The 13,966-nt window shown below is 41.7% G+C and overlaps 1 protein-coding gene across 1 annotated transcript in view; it reads right to left on the bottom strand.

The window, feature by feature from the left end:
• Positions 1 to 6,275: 6,275 nt before the first annotated feature.
• coch (coagulation factor C homolog, cochlin (Limulus polyphemus)) overlaps positions 6,276 to 13,966 on the bottom strand; it is a gene marked incomplete at both ends in the record, with an annotated part of 17,399 nt that continues 9,708 nt past the window's right edge. The window contains 5 exons of the mRNA XM_080751081.1: positions 6,276 to 6,454; positions 9,078 to 9,172; positions 9,607 to 9,763; positions 10,384 to 10,527; positions 10,996 to 11,110. Coding sequence (XP_080607207.1) covers positions 6,276 to 6,454; positions 9,078 to 9,172; positions 9,607 to 9,763; positions 10,384 to 10,527; positions 10,996 to 11,110 — 690 coding nt within the window. The remainder of the gene's footprint in view (positions 6,455 to 9,077; positions 9,173 to 9,606; positions 9,764 to 10,383; positions 10,528 to 10,995; positions 11,111 to 13,966) is intronic.

The following is a 13,966-nucleotide window of genomic DNA, read 5'->3' as shown; positions in this document are numbered from 1 at the left end:
TTTGTGTGTCCCCCATGTCCATATATGGTCATTTCAGTCCAGAATGAACAGGTTTTATCTGTCCGTAAATGTGTGTCCCATGTGTGTCCCCTCATGTCCATATATGGTCATTTCAGTCCAGAATGAATGTCCCGTACGTCCAGAATATGTGTGTAGTGTCCGTCCCGGTCTGTTGATTGGATGATTAAAAATGTCCAATGAGACCATACTTTGAGGATTGGTCAAGCTTCACATGACGATTCGGCCCTCCAGATAAAATCATTCATTCATTCAGAATTCTGAATTCTTAAGCTCTAGAACACAATAGAATAAAAGTTCACCGAACCGAGGTTTGATTTTTTCAAGGCCATTGGATGACATAAACACAGACGCACGGGACGCACAGGCACACAGAACACAGTAAGTATTAGTGCAGGAAAACCGTTAGGCTACTAAAACTTAACCCAAGTGGGTTTGTTGGCTCTGTACTAGGTCTGCTCTTTTCCCCCCAACATCTCTTAGCTGATTTTATTTGTCTGTCATTCAATGTTATATGAGTTAAATGATTTCTTGTGGTGTTAATCCTTTTAGTCGACCTTTGTACCAGTGGACTTTACTGTCAATCATGTACCTTTTCCTATGCAAACCTCTAATAAAGTCTTCAATCAATCAATCAATTTGTGTGTGAAGGTGTAGATCGATCTGCAACTTTCAGAGAATGTTCACCCCAGAATAGGGAGGCTATTAAGTTTGAAGTGGTTAAATCCAGGCGTATTATTTTGCTAGGGGAAAGAATTCATCAAGCGTCCTGATAGCCAATCACAGCATATCCTGCGAAGCTTAGCCAATGGGACCCTGTCGTGAAACAAACTTTGCGGCGGACATTTTTCAACACGTTTTCCCCCCGGTTTTCGACCGGACAACAAACACAGGATGTTGGCCAGATCTAGGCCTGATGTATTTATGACTAAATTCCATTAAGCATCCTGCTAAATTTGCTAATTTGGGATGAGGCGGGACATACGTGATGTGACAACAAACTTTGAGCCATTTGTGTCAGAATGTAGGCCAGATCTAGACCAGATGTAGGCCACGCTTCAGAGCCCAGACAGGGCCCTGAAATTATTTACACCTAGTTTGAAGTGAGGGGTGCTATTTATATGAGTTAATTTGATCAAGCGTCCCACTGCTAGTGTGGGACTCCCACACTAGCCAATCACGGTGCATCCTGCAAAGATTGGCCAATGGGACCTTGGCGTAAAACACATTGTATGACTAAAACAAAATCTAAATTTTCCGTCAAAATTAACAATGATCAGCGGCCTTGTAGTGGTTGGCCGGGGCTGAGGCCCCTGGACACGTTGGCTCGGTCCATAATCCATCCGTCTCCGATACGCATGACACTGCCAGCCGCTCTGCTCTACCACATACAGATTGTTTTAAAATAACATTTTGATTCGTTAACGTCCCGAATTGTAGCCAAACAAAGTCCTGTAAGTGGTGTAAAAATAACTATTCTTTATTGAAAGACACAAACCAAAAGAAACAAAGTAATAAATACAGAAAGTACAGAATCATCATGGAACAACAGAAACTTCAGATGGGTAGATTACCACAGGGACACAGCGATCAGCATGTTGACTGCTCTTGAAGCACAGGGGAATCCATCTCTCCTGTGTGAACAGCCATCAGGAGCGATTAACCACATGAACCCTAGTGTCCCTACAGGGACGTGCTGGGCCCCTGATTCAGCGCGGGAAAAAGAGTTGTAGAGGCCCTCATTGCGCGCTATAGAGAGAGATCTCTCTCCATAGCGCTGCTGCTACTCAAAGATTTGCCATTTAAGATCATGACAAGTGACAAGCCAGTGGGCCAATTACATGAGTTATATTTCGTCGTTGTCGGGTGGAAACCTTGTATGTCCAAAACCATTTGTTTTATATTTATCATTTAAAAATTAATTAAACTAGTGAAAACAGCCGTCAACGCCTCGCACCGCGAGGCGTTGTGTGCTTGTAGATCTGCTGTTTTCACTACTTTTGTGCGACAGCCTTGTATGATGAAGCAGGGCTTTGCTTTGCGAAAAAACTTGAACATTTGAAACTTGGAGATACAAGGTTTCTGCCCGACAGTGACGATTGACTTTGTTGGCCGCCCAGCCCCCAAAATGGAACGAAGGCCGACATTTTATTTTTTTCCTAATGGCCGGCCTGACCGGCCGGGAATGAACCGGCCGTTCGGAAGTTGGCCCGCTTTTCCCAATGGCCAGCACGTCCCTGTGTCCCTATATTCTGTGGCAAACATTCAGTGAAAATAACAGATTGTTGTGAGCTTATGACGATATTTGGTGTAGGTGGCGGGGGGGAAAGGAGTGGACACGGTAGGTTTTAGTGGTTGAGTGTTCCTGATGAAATCTAACCACGTTGTTGTTATAACTGATAACATATAGCATTAACATTCCTTAAATGTCATAGTTCATTAAGGTAATGTAGGAAATGTAGCAATCGTTTAATTATAACCTGCTATATTATTACATAAATCAATAACTAGGTTAACGAGGAGTTCTGTGGACAGTTGTAACACATTGTACCCTATTGAACATAAGGAGGAGGTCGCATGCAGAGTGTGTATAATATAATCAACCAGAGATATAGGAGCTGGCTTATGAAAACATACTGGGTACATGTATTGATATTTAATTAAAGGGGCATTGTACACACACACGCACACACACACGAGCGCATGTGCGAGCGCGCACGCACGCACGCACGCACGCACGCACGCACACACACACACACACACACACACACACACACACACACACACACACACACACACACACACACACACACACACACACACACACACACACACACACACACACACACACACACACACACACACACGCACGCACACACACACAAAAGAAGGGGGGAAAAAAGTTTAATTACAAATGCTCACATCCCCCAAACTATTGTGGCTATTCCTGATGATTCAATTAGTTCATTTGTTTCCAGCATTGGACCAAACTTGCAATGCACTCACCAGTTCAGTCAAGGGCGTGTGAGTGAGGCACTGCCCACCAAACAGGTAAACTACAAAATATTGGTGAGATTTCTTTAGTTGGTTGGTAGATTGACTTACATTGCGTGGTGAAAAGGGCCTCAAAGTCACTCTTTTAGAACACACACACAGCAGATTCTGACAAAGTATCCAAAGATCCTGACTGGATCTACAGACCTGGATTCAGCTCTTCAAATGAGTAAAATCACAGGAAGTTGACACCTTTTGTGGGGGAGGGTTGAAGAAAAAAAAATGCAGGGTTTTGTAATGTTATACATTGTCAGAATACACTTTGTGTTTTTTGTGTGCTAAAATGGTGACTTTGAGATCTGTTTCAACATGTAGTCAATGGGGATAATATTTTAAGTATGATATTTTTTTTAATTGAAGATATCTCACCAATATTTGGAGACACACGCAACCCAAACCCCTGCCAAAAGTGTCATTTAGCTTTAACAGTAAAACTGAGGTTAGATCAGAATTTTACTTTGAATGAAGCTAAGACTATTTCTGAGATGTAAGTTTTGACTTACATGACGAACATAGATCTGAAATTCCAGAACAGACCCTGACCTACAAATCGAGAGAATCAGCTATCTGAAATATAATTGTATTAGTTAACATTGCAAATGTACAGCCCTACTTCATTCCCCATTCCCCATATATTTACAAAAGAACAGTCAGCTACAAACCCTAACATAACCCAGATTTAACAAAGAAATCCCAATAGTAGCTAACATGCTACTAGCACCTCCATCCGACCCACAGGCTGAGAACCATTGGGCTATATGACATATAAAACACACGCCAATCATAACAAAACATTTACAGTCTAAGTGGAAAGAGTTGAATTAAACATAGTGTTATATAAAACAATGTGTGACACAGATAGAGGACGGGACACAGACAGACAAAGAGTCTGTTTTTGTTACTACTGATTATAGTGAACGGCAGATCTCCACATCCCCACAACAAGTGATTGGTATACAGTATCCCATCCAGTTGATATAGTGGTCTGGTGAATGACAAAAAGCATGCAGGTGTAATGCTGGCTTATAAAAATAAACATTTCTCACCCTCCACTCCCTCTAGGTGGCAGCATTGCTTTTCACTGCAGAAGTCCGTCTTTTCACTGCATGATGCACCCAAATGGGCTGTTATTGTGCATTCACACTGGACACTGGACGTGACTTTTTCCCCCCACACACACAAACAATGATTGTATATTGTAGCATGTCTTACTTTGTACTGTCTTATATGTGTGTGTTTGTTTAATCCTAGTGCTTGGCTTGTGAACAACAAATTCCAATGCATTTTTATGTACATTTTAATGCAAACGGCGAATAAACTTGAAACTTGAAGCAAATTGCACCGTGTCCGGTGTGAACGCACCTTGAGAACAGAGGTTCTCAACTGCAGGTTTAGTTCTATACCCGTCTGCTTAGCCCCATATAGAACCTCACCCTCCGCTGCATACTAGTGTGCTCCGAGATGAGGTCCTACAGAGATATCACCGCATTCACTGGGCTGGGGTAGAATGCCTCCACGCCGAGGTACAGTAGATCACCCTTTTCCCAAAATTGTATCCAAAAATTAAAGGTAGTTCCACACTCACAGAGTATGATTTTCCATCCCACGGTACATAAAACATGCACTATGGCGTTGGGAAACGGTTTAAATCGCTTATTTAGTCTCATTAATTGCTGAAAAGCCCCCGGCGGCAGGTGCCAGTACTGCTCTCTTCCCATTGTAGCAGAATAAAGAAGCAGTACTGGCAACTGCCGCCGGGGGAGTTACGGTTGAATGGGAAAACATTACACTGGCTGACAAAACTAGCGTTTTAAGCGGTTGTTTCATGCCATAGTGCGTGTTTTATGTACCGTGGGATGGAATATCATACTCTGTGAGCGTGGAACTACCTTTACTTTTTGGATACAATTTCGGGAAAAGGGTGATCTACCTCTGTGTGGAGGCATTGAGTTATGACACTTACGTCGACTCCCATTGTAAGCGTGGAAAGCTAGCTTAGCCTAGCTTACTGGAGCCTGTTCTCATTCTTAGCGAGCCTTTGCTGCTCTTCAGCCCAGTCCGCCCCCGTTATAACCGAGACATTTTCACTCGCTGGTAAGTGGACTAAATCACGTATCTCTCCCCCTTTTAATAATGTTGTCTACCTTGGAGAGGCCTGTGAATGTGTTAAAAGGGGGGAAAAGACGTGATTTAGTCTACTTACCAGCGAGTGAAAATGCCTCGGTTATAATGGGGGCGGACCGGGCTGAAGAGCAGCAGAGGCTCACTAAGAATGAGAACAGGCTCCATGCGACGCCACTTTCGGTCTGCGGCGAGATCAAAGCGTGACGCCACTCTCCTCTAAACCATGCTGGGCATTCTACCCCAGCCCGGTGATATCCCCGTAGGACCTCATCTCGGAGCACAACAGTATGCCCAGAGGGTAAGGTTCTATATGGGGCTACCGTCTGCTCTGACCCATGCAACTAACTATGCTGGTAGAATAGACTATAGAGCAGGGTTCCCCAATTAGTTTTCCCCAAGGGCCGAATTATGTCTAGGGTACCAAGCCGAGGGCCACAACATTGCAGGGGGCGACGGCGGCGTTCCTGCTACTCCAGCGACAGTTCAGATATCGTCGTTGTCGGGTGAAAATCTTGTATGTCCAAAACCGTAATTTTTAAAATGATTTAAAAAGTAGTGAAAACAGCAGATCTACAAGCACACAACGCCTCGCGGTGCGAGGCGTTGTGTGCTTGTAGATCGGCTGTTTTCACTACTTTTGTGCGACGGCCTTGTATGATTTGCGAAAGAACATACAAATTTGGACATACGAGATTTCCAGCCGACATCGACGATATACTAGTGTTGTTGCTGCTCTTATACCACCATTATTACTGGGGTTGGTGTGGGCCAGACAGTAGCCCCTCGCGGGACGCAAATGGCCCGCGGGCCGCCTATTGGGGAACCCTGCTATAGAGGATGAGTAGCCTGCATGATTCCCCAGGACCACAGCTGAGAACCTCTGTTTCTAACTCTAGCTCCTTAGGGACCACTGTTACAGCTGTGTAGACTGCCACTCCATCACAGATGTACAGAGAACGGCTATAGCGGTACTAACGTAGATGAGGGACTTCTGCCGTGGAAAATGATTTGGCTTTGAAACATCTCTCCTGTTCACTTGAACCACTGTGTGTGGTGTTGTTGTTGTTGTTGTTGCGCGTCTATATATTAGTGGCCTCTGTGAAGTCGCGGCAGATTCCTCTGACGATGGGCTGGGCGAACTCGGCGAGGCCGGTGAACTCTCTGCTGAAGAACGTGTGGCTGTCTTTGGGATCCGATGACATCGACTTGAGGTCATCGAGAGGTGCCCAGGCCACGCCCACAGAGTAGATGGTGATGCCTGTTGGAAAGAAAGAGGAGGGAAAAATGCAAAGGGGAGGAGTCAGACGAAGTTCGGAAAAAAGCATAGGCGGCGCTAGGGGGGTGCTTGCAGGTTCTTTAGCACCTCCAAAGAAGCCCATAGCACCCCCAAGAAGTCATCAAATAAAATTATCTTTGTTCAAATCTGTGACATTGGTGACAAAGATTCCTGCCCACTAGAAGTCCTTCATGATAAGTTAGGAGAAAAATAAAATGTGCCAGAAAGTATCAGTATCTGCATTGTGTGCAGCCTATAGCCTATACATCACTCCTTTTGTTGATGGTATTATCATTTATTTAATGTGAATTAACACTTGTGATGCGATACTTGAATGGTACTGATTGAACAGTGATTTGCTTTGACAATAATAGTGCACTAGGCTTTTTTTCTTTTATTGGTTGTTTAACAGAATTGCGGATTTTGCACTGCAGCACAAGATATTTGGCTGTAAGTATAGGCTTTTGAGCCCAGCAAAAATAAAGATAAATACATTTGTCTTTGTATACTGTATATACATTGGTAGGCTATATCCACAACTACTTAGCACCTCCATTAACTCTCCTACTGCCAGATTATTTATTTATTTATTGGGTCTGGTGCCATCAAAAAGCGGCTTACCTTTGCGACGTTATAGTAGATAGACAGACAGACATTTATTTATTTTTATTTTTTTTGGTTGTGCAATAGTGCACTTTGGTCTGCCAGGCAGCAGAGGGCGGCGTCATGCGAGAATGAATGTGAATTTGCCTGTTATGTGTTGAAGAAGAAGAAGACCATTCACTGGCCACAGAGCCTCAGAGCCAGAGAAATCAACAAGGACCCTCAAAATAATCATATTTTAACTGTGGACCCCCCAACTGGGGCCTCCCAAGAGTGGAGGCATTACATTTTGTATAAAAAGGTTATATTGTGAAAATAGCAGATCTACATGCTCACAACGACTTGTGTTGCGAAGCGTTGTGAGCATGTAGATCGGCTATTTTCACAATTTCTGCCTCTAATATATGACAATTTGGCCAATGTTTAATTTAGAGGTATTAAAGAGTCCTTAAATTGTCACTTAATACACAATTATACACTTAAACTTTATGTTGTTTTGTTTACTGTTGAGTGAGAAAACAATGTTGCACATAAGTTAATCATCTGGGGACCCCCCAAAATAATTTGGGGACCCCCCTGGTGCCACAGGTTGAGAACCACTGCTCTGAAGGCTCATTCATACTCCAAAGTGAGGTGAGTAATGTAGCTAATGTAATGTAAAAACAGAGAGATGTGTCAGGATGAGAGGTGAGTTGCTAGTCGCCGCAGGTGAGTGATGTAATGTTGTAGTTTTCTGACTTTAGAAAACTACAACGCGGTGAGTTGCTATACTCACCTAAACCAGAGTATGAATGAGCCTTGACACAATCACCCCTTACAGGGGCGAAATTAGACCGTATTCAGATCAAAAGGGCTCTGTAATGCTGTGAGGGGGCCCATATATTAGGAGATTAGAGACACCTAATATATTGGAAATGACTACAGTAAATACATATAATAGCCTATTCATGTATACACTGTATGTAGAGCGGCTATTTTTATTTATTGAAAACAAAATTAATTTAAGAAAAGAACTTGACACGGTCGCCAGTAGGGACGGCCCTTGGGTTTATAAAACCCATCAACCCTATACAAATTATGCTACTGCCTCCTTATCAGCTCGAGAAAACAAGGAGATATACTCCTATGCTCTGTTGGATTCCATGGCTACTTACTTCCATAACTTGGTTCAATTGTCATGTCTAATCGTCACATCCTCACAATATAGGCCTAATGATAGGATCCTGATTAAACACAGGCAATGTTGTTGCCTTTTAACATTAAAGGGATATTCCACTTTCAATTTTTTTTTAAATAATTTTGTTTTGTATTTATTTTTTCTCATTTTCCCAAAGAATTATTAAAAATAAATGAAAAGGGTTATGGAAAAAACACAGCCTGCTCACGTATTAGGAGGGTAGTATGAGTCACCAGAAAAAATAATGGGTGTTTTTAATGAATCTATCATGGTTAAAATGGAGTTTGAAGTTACAATGGGTGTGTATGTGGAGAGGCCCTGAGCCTGGGGGGACAGATAACATTTACATCAAATATTTAAATTTTGAATGAAGTAAATTAAAAACTGTTCAGGGTGTTCATAAAAGCCTGATTAGATGATAAAGTGACCAAAAGTTTTTTTGAAAGTGGAATATCCCTTTAAGCCCCTGATACACGTAGCAATTTCTTCATCAATATCAACCAGCAACGACCAGAGGCGTCAATTGGGTATGGCAACTTCCATACCTTGGCTAAAGGGGGAAAAAATGTACTTCCATGGTATGGCAACATGACTGGTATCTTGCACGGGTGAAGGCAAAAAAGATGAATCCAATGACGCTGCCAATGGCCATACCCAATTGACGCCTCTGGTCTTTGCTGGCTGATATTGATGAAGAAATTGCTACATTTATCAGAGGCTTTAGTTAACATTGGTTCCATCAACGTAATCCATCGGTGTCAAAATGGGGCCAATGTGAAAAAAAAGACACAATATTTTATAAGGAATAAGTGGAAAGGGCCAGACCTTGTTTCTGAGCAGCGAGGGCGGGACGTGTAACGTCATCGTATGATTGGCCGTCAGTCACCAGGATGAGGAAGTTCCTCCCGGGCCCCATGTTCCTGCTGAACGATAACGCCACAGATGAGATAAGTCAGAACCAAGAGGGAAGCTTCTGGTCGAAAAAAGGTATCGACGCATGCCATAAATTCCATAGGGATAGATCACACATGACATTTATGACATCATCAACTTGCGACAGGCATTTCCCCTATTGAGTGAAAGATTAGCTATTTCTAGAAGAAATAAAATATGTAAGGTGTTTTTAATTTTACATTGTAGTTATAGAGGACAATTATAATGTATTAAGGCATATTTGTCGTATTAGCCAGGGATCCTTTTAAGGTTTTCTTCAGAATAGGAATGACACTTATTTACTAACACACACTAGTTCACTAGCATCACTTGTGGTTCTCAAATGTCTTATTTGCAGGTTAGGGTAACACTGAGTGTGTACAAATCCACCACAAGCCAACATGGCGATGACCTGCCCTACCTGAAGAAGTTCTCGGCGGTGTAGGTGATTGCTTCACCAGTGGCGGTTCCTCCGCTCATGTAGGGGATCCTTCTCAGTGCGTTGATGGAATCTTCTTTAGCTGGGTAGTCATTGAGGCCAAACTCCAGCCTCTGGTCGTAAGTGAACTGGACCGCACCTGCACGCACACGCACAAGATAAACGCTTTTCACCTTCCATCCCAGCAGAGTTGATTTCCTCGGCTAAAACTATTACAAAAAACTTTCGTCGACTATTTTCACTGACAAAAACGAAATAAAAACCAAAATAAAAACTAAGCTATGATGACTAAAATGAAGACTAAACTGACAATACAGACAATTTAGTAGACAGATTTAAACTAGACTAAAATGTTGGGGAGGAAGATTCAGTAGAACTAAAAGACAAGTCATTTTATTTGGTTGGCCTCACAAGCTATAGTCGATCGACTATTTTCAGCATGCAACCAAGTGTAAAATCAGCCCTTATGACGGCATCAATGCCTGCCAAAATACATTTCTGTTGACAAAATCAACTGCAGATTTAGTCAACAAAACTCTTAAGATATTTAAAACTGGACTAAAACTAAAACGTTTCAGACGATTATTCAAGAGATTCTACGACTAAAACAACAACACAATGAAACGTGTAAACGACATGCTGTGTGTGTGTGTGTGTGTGTGTGTGTGTGTGTGTGTGTGTGTGTGTGTGTGTGTGTGTGTGTGTGTGTGTGTGTGTGTGTGTGTGTGGCATTGTGTGTTCTGTCATGCCATGTCTGACCTATGCGTGTGCCGACGTCCGATATGTCAAAGTTGCGGGCGACGGCGGCCAGGAACTCCAGGACCAGGCGGAAGTTTCCGTCTCCCACGCTGGACGAGCCGTCGATCAGGAAGCCCAGGTTCACATTGTTATAGCAGGTCTTACCTGGAGGCCGGACAAAAGTTTGTTAAATGTTGCAAAAAAAAAAAAGTAATTTCACGATAACTTTAAAGGACCAGGTCACCTCTGGGACAACCAGATCTTATTTTATTGTTGTGTGGGACACGATCAACACAATCCTGAGTTATTTTTTGTGTTCAATCTGTGTTTTTAGATATTTTAGTATTTCAGCCGATTTCAGCATGCTACAACTGGTCATATGATGCAAAATGCATCATATGACCAGTTGTAGCATGCTGAAATACTAACATATCTAAAAACACAGATTGAACACAAAAAATAATTCAGGATTGTGTTGATCGTGTCCCACACAACAATAAAATAAGATCTGGTTGTCCCAGAGGTTACCTGGTCCTTTAAAGCTCCACGATACAATGTTTTCTTTATCACGATAAACGATAATAATGATTATCCCATCCCTAGTGTGATGTGTAGTGCATGTGATGCTCTTACTGCAGAGCAGGTTGTCAGTGTTACACAGTCTCTGGGCCAGAGGCTTCACGTGTTTAGTGGTGCTGAACCAGCTCGGTATCGGGTAGTTGAAGAAGCCGTTGTCTTTGCACACCACCTGGTCAGAGGAGACAAAGAACACAGTACAGTAACAATCACATTTATTGTATTACATTTTTTTTTTTTTTTTTAAACATGCATTAGGAGGACAGTATGAGTCACCAGAACCAAGGACCAGGTGTTTTTCGATGAATTTATCATGGTTAAAATGGAGGTTAAGTTACAATGGGTTTGTATAGGAAGGGTGGCGGTGTCTGATAAAATGAATATGAAATATCTAAATACTGAAACAAGCAACTTAAATACTGTCTGGGGTGTTCACAAAAGCCTGAGTAGACGATAAACTGACCAAAAGAAAATAAATGCAAATCTTTTTTTATAGTTTTGTAAGTAAGATAGTCTTCCCTCTAATTTGCAATGTAACACAGCTCTGTTTACACATTATTCACATTTATATGTAATCATTTATTGTACATAGCTACATTGTTTTGTTTGGATTGTTTTGTTCCATGTTTGCTCTGGGAATGCAGTATGTTTTCTCATTTTGATGATGACGTGGCTCCAATGTGGATTTTGGAATTCACGTGAGCAGCCTGTGACATCAGTGGTTCTCAACCTTTTCAGGCCGCGACCCCCAAAATAATCATAACTCACGAGCACTAAGAGTTGAGGTATTACATTTTGTATAACACGGTATTGTGAAAATAGCAGTTGCATGGCGGTTGTGAGCATTTTTCACAATTTCTGCCTCTAACATTTGACAATTTGGTCAATGTTTAATTTGTCATTTTAGAGGTATTAAAAAGTCCTTAAATGTATTGTCACTTTAGAAATGTGCTCTCTATACACTTAAACGTTATGTTGATTTGCTTACTGTTGAGTGAGAAAACAATATTGCACATTAAGCTAATCATCTGGGGACCCCAAATAATTTGGCCCACAGGTTGAGAACCACTGATCTGTGACGCCAGTCGTCTATGACAATACAGTAGCCTATCTATGACATATAACTCTAACTTTGGGCAAGGTTTCAGTTTCAGCCTTACATTATAAAATGTATGTAAAATAAATCTATCTACTGTATCTACTGTATCTATAAATGAGCCAAATCTCTGTGTGTGTGTTTGTGTGTTTCTGTGTTTATCTTACTATAAAACAATGACAATGTTGGGTAAGCTGTAAGTTGTAAAAATACCGGTATGCCTGAGTCACAACAAACACAAGATAAACTCCTAGCTGTGGACAAGGCGAATTAGCCAAAATCTCATAATAGCCGGTTCCGTTTGGCTCCAGTTCCGACATCTTGGTACTTTTCGGGTTCGTAACTCCAATAATAGCCGCGTCCATTCACAGGTCCAATTGGACCGCGATGTGACACATGAGCTTGTAGTTCACACAAATATTCAGGGTTCATCTCCTAGGGAGCGTGAATGTGCTCAGCAAGTTTCATGACAATCTCCACGTAAAATTTCCTCCAGGTAACATGAAGGTGCAAGTCCAATACAGCCACTTGGCTACTTTTCCATATGTTTAGTTTGGGACCAAAGTGTAATATACAGACCGACCAACAAGCCATCCAGCTAACACCAAGCCATCTGTAGCGCATTAACAGAATGTTAAGACATTAATAGAACAAAGGAAAACAAAAGAAAACTGAAAAACCAATGTGTTTCAGCAGCGACAAGAAGCTGCTCCCAGCAGAGCAGGTCATTGTGATACTGAACACATTTCTCTGTTCCTCGTACTGAGACGAGCACTTTAGTGTGGTTATTGAACCAGTTCAGAGCGTTTCCAATGAAAAAGAATTGGTTCAGAACCAGAACAACAAAAAAAGAAGAAGCACCAAGCGGTTCCAAGAATCCAGAATGGAACCAGTCCAAGAACCAGAGTTGTTTGGGTGGAAAAGTAATAGAGTTGATTTTGGCAGCAGATTTTAGTCAGTCTTTTGAATAAAATGTCATTTAGTTTTAGTCATATTTCAGTCACCTGAAATGTTTTAGTTGACTAAATATAAGATTTTAGTCGACTAAATCGACAGTTGATTTTGTCAAAATGTATTTTGTCGGTGCGCTCTGAAAATAGCCTATATTTAGTCATAGTTTTCTATCTTTTAAGTAGGGCGGGGATGCGATTAACATTTTTAATCTAATTAATTACAGGCTCTGTGATTAATTAATCACAAGTTATCGCATTTTAATCGCACATCGATATTTGACCTGAGAAGCATTTTTTTTTCAAGTAAAACACATTTTGTTGTACGATTGAATCTACGAGTGAGTTTTTTAAATCTAAATTTCGCATCCACTGGGCCAAGCAAAGCGCTCTGATGGGCTACTTCTCTCTTTGCGTTTGTTGTCTCTTCTTGGTTGGTGCATCGCTATGATCGGTATGCCTGAAACTGAAGGTTCTGTGGTGCAAAAACCAAATGCGATTAAAATGCGTTATTTTTTTTAACCTCGTAAATTTTCTGTAATTAATTCATCGCAATTAATCAGTTAAAGTCCCAGCCTTAAGGCCCTTTTCCACCGGCAGCGATAACGATGACGATAGCCATAAAATATCACAGCGATAATTATGCCTTCACATTGATGTCCGATAAAGTTATCGGACATCAATGTGAAGAGGCGCCAATTAACAGCCGCTCGAGCTGTTTGTCAGAGACCCAGTTCCACATCGTTGTTGATCCTAACGATGTAGTTGTCGGCTATCGTTGTCTGTATCGGTGTTGAGTGGATGCTGCCGATCCACTTCAATTGAAAACCCACTTTTTTTAATAGTTATCGTCATCGTTATCGCTGCCAGTGGAAAAGGGCCTTTACTTTTACGTTTTTTTAAGTTAGCTTAATTTTTATTTAGTTTTCGTCAGACAGTGAAAAAAGCTAGTGGTCATAGTTTTAGTCAAGGAAACCAACAC

This window comes from Nannobrachium achirus (genome assembly GCF_963921795.1).
Source record: "Nannobrachium achirus genome assembly, chromosome: 20".
Taxonomy (NCBI): Eukaryota; Metazoa; Chordata; class Actinopteri; order Myctophiformes; family Myctophidae; genus Nannobrachium; species Nannobrachium achirus.
This window is presented reverse-complemented; position numbering and strand designations above follow the sequence as displayed.